The 1,430-nt window shown below is 37.6% G+C and overlaps 1 protein-coding gene across 1 annotated transcript; it reads left to right on the forward strand.

Annotated features, from left to right (window-relative positions):
* Positions 1 to 445: 445 nt before the first annotated feature.
* M421DRAFT_79117 (uncharacterized protein) lies at positions 446 to 759 on the forward strand (the record flags this gene model as incomplete). The annotated part of the gene is made up of 2 exons (XM_033597457.1): positions 446 to 523; positions 595 to 759. Coding segments are annotated over 2 exons (243 nt in total), but the record flags the coding sequence as incomplete, so codon positions are not given.
* Positions 760 to 1,430: the final 671 nt, after the last annotated feature.

A 1,430-nucleotide genomic window follows, 5' to 3' on the forward strand; every position in this document is an offset into this window, starting at 1 on the left:
TTAGAATAGAGCTGCATCTATACTAATAAAACTATTTAAAAGTCTTAGACTAATAGCTAGTATAGATATTAAGATAGCCTGTAGCTACCCCTGTATTTTAGTATCTTCTAAACAACATCTGCAATATAGGGCTAAGCACTCTAAGACTTTTAAACAGTCTTATTAGTATAGATGCAGCTCTATTCTGAAGTTTTTAGAAGATTCTATTAAGTAGTTATTGAGATGCAGGGGTATGGTTTCTGTGTTTTTTGGTGGGATTTTAAGTGACTAGTTTGGTGATATGACCAGCTCGGTGATAGAGTACGTTATAAGTAACTCCTTCTAATAATTACTAAATATAGTGTAAGAGGGGTTCTTAAACCTTATAAAAGGGGCTAAAGAGATGCTATATAAAAACATCCTTATTAAGGCCTGTGTGCGAGAGCTTAAAGAGTAATTAGTAGTAATAACTAAGAGAAAATTGCGTAAGAGAAAGCAGATTCAGCATGGTGGCACACTTAAGTATGGCCTAGCAGCATCGCGGGTAGCTGCTGAGGCGTATGTAGCAGCTCAGCCATCTAAGAAGACTCGGGGTGGAGGTGGTCAACTAGGTAGGAGCTCAGTCAACTGTTCAGCGCTGTGGGAACTGCAGCAAGACTGGACACAACGCACGAACGTGCTAGGAGGGTGCAGAAACATCTTCTAAATCTAATGCAAGCACGCAGTATACTAGGTCACTATTTAATAGCAAGTAGTTGTAGTTGCAGTAACTTGTGTTAGTTGTGCTAAGAGAAAATAGCTAGTTTAGTGATATAGCTAGCTTAGTAATAATCTACGTTAGTAGAACTAAGGGTAGCTATACAACATCATTGCAACGTTATTTTAAGTTTATTAAATATAGGCACTTAGTGTTTTAGCTATTAGCAACATTAGTGCGAAATTAGGGCTGTTAGGCGCAAATTAGGGCTGTTAGGGCTGTTGAACAGCTGTTGCACGACCATGCCACGACTGTCAGCAACAGCCAGTCTGGGCCAGATTTCGAAAAACTTTTCCCGATGTAGGTAGGTCTACTTAGTAATCTATGCTTAGTATTGCTGCATATATAAGCAAGATTACATAGGTGCATGTGTAATTATATACGTAAGTATCTTACAGAGTAGGCTACTCTGTTTGTAAGCAGAGGGTCTAGAACATTTCTAGTTACTAAAAATAAAGAACAGCATATCTTAAGAACAAGAGGAGATACAGGCTTTGTAAGCACACCATTCTTATCCTCTCTTTTAGGAGATTATAATGACAATACTTAGGTAAGCATGGCGCTATACCTAAGGAGGAAATATGCTAGAGAAAGATTATAAGAACAAAGTCTTATAACTTTACAGATTTAGGTCTTAATTAAAGCTAATTTACGAGAGGATTAACAGACACGCTAATAGCTTGCTAACTGTAAT

Source organism: Didymella exigua (genome assembly GCF_010094145.1).
Source record: "Didymella exigua CBS 183.55 unplaced genomic scaffold M421scaffold_91, whole genome shotgun sequence".
NCBI lineage: Eukaryota > Fungi > Ascomycota > Dothideomycetes > Pleosporales > Didymellaceae > Didymella > Didymella exigua.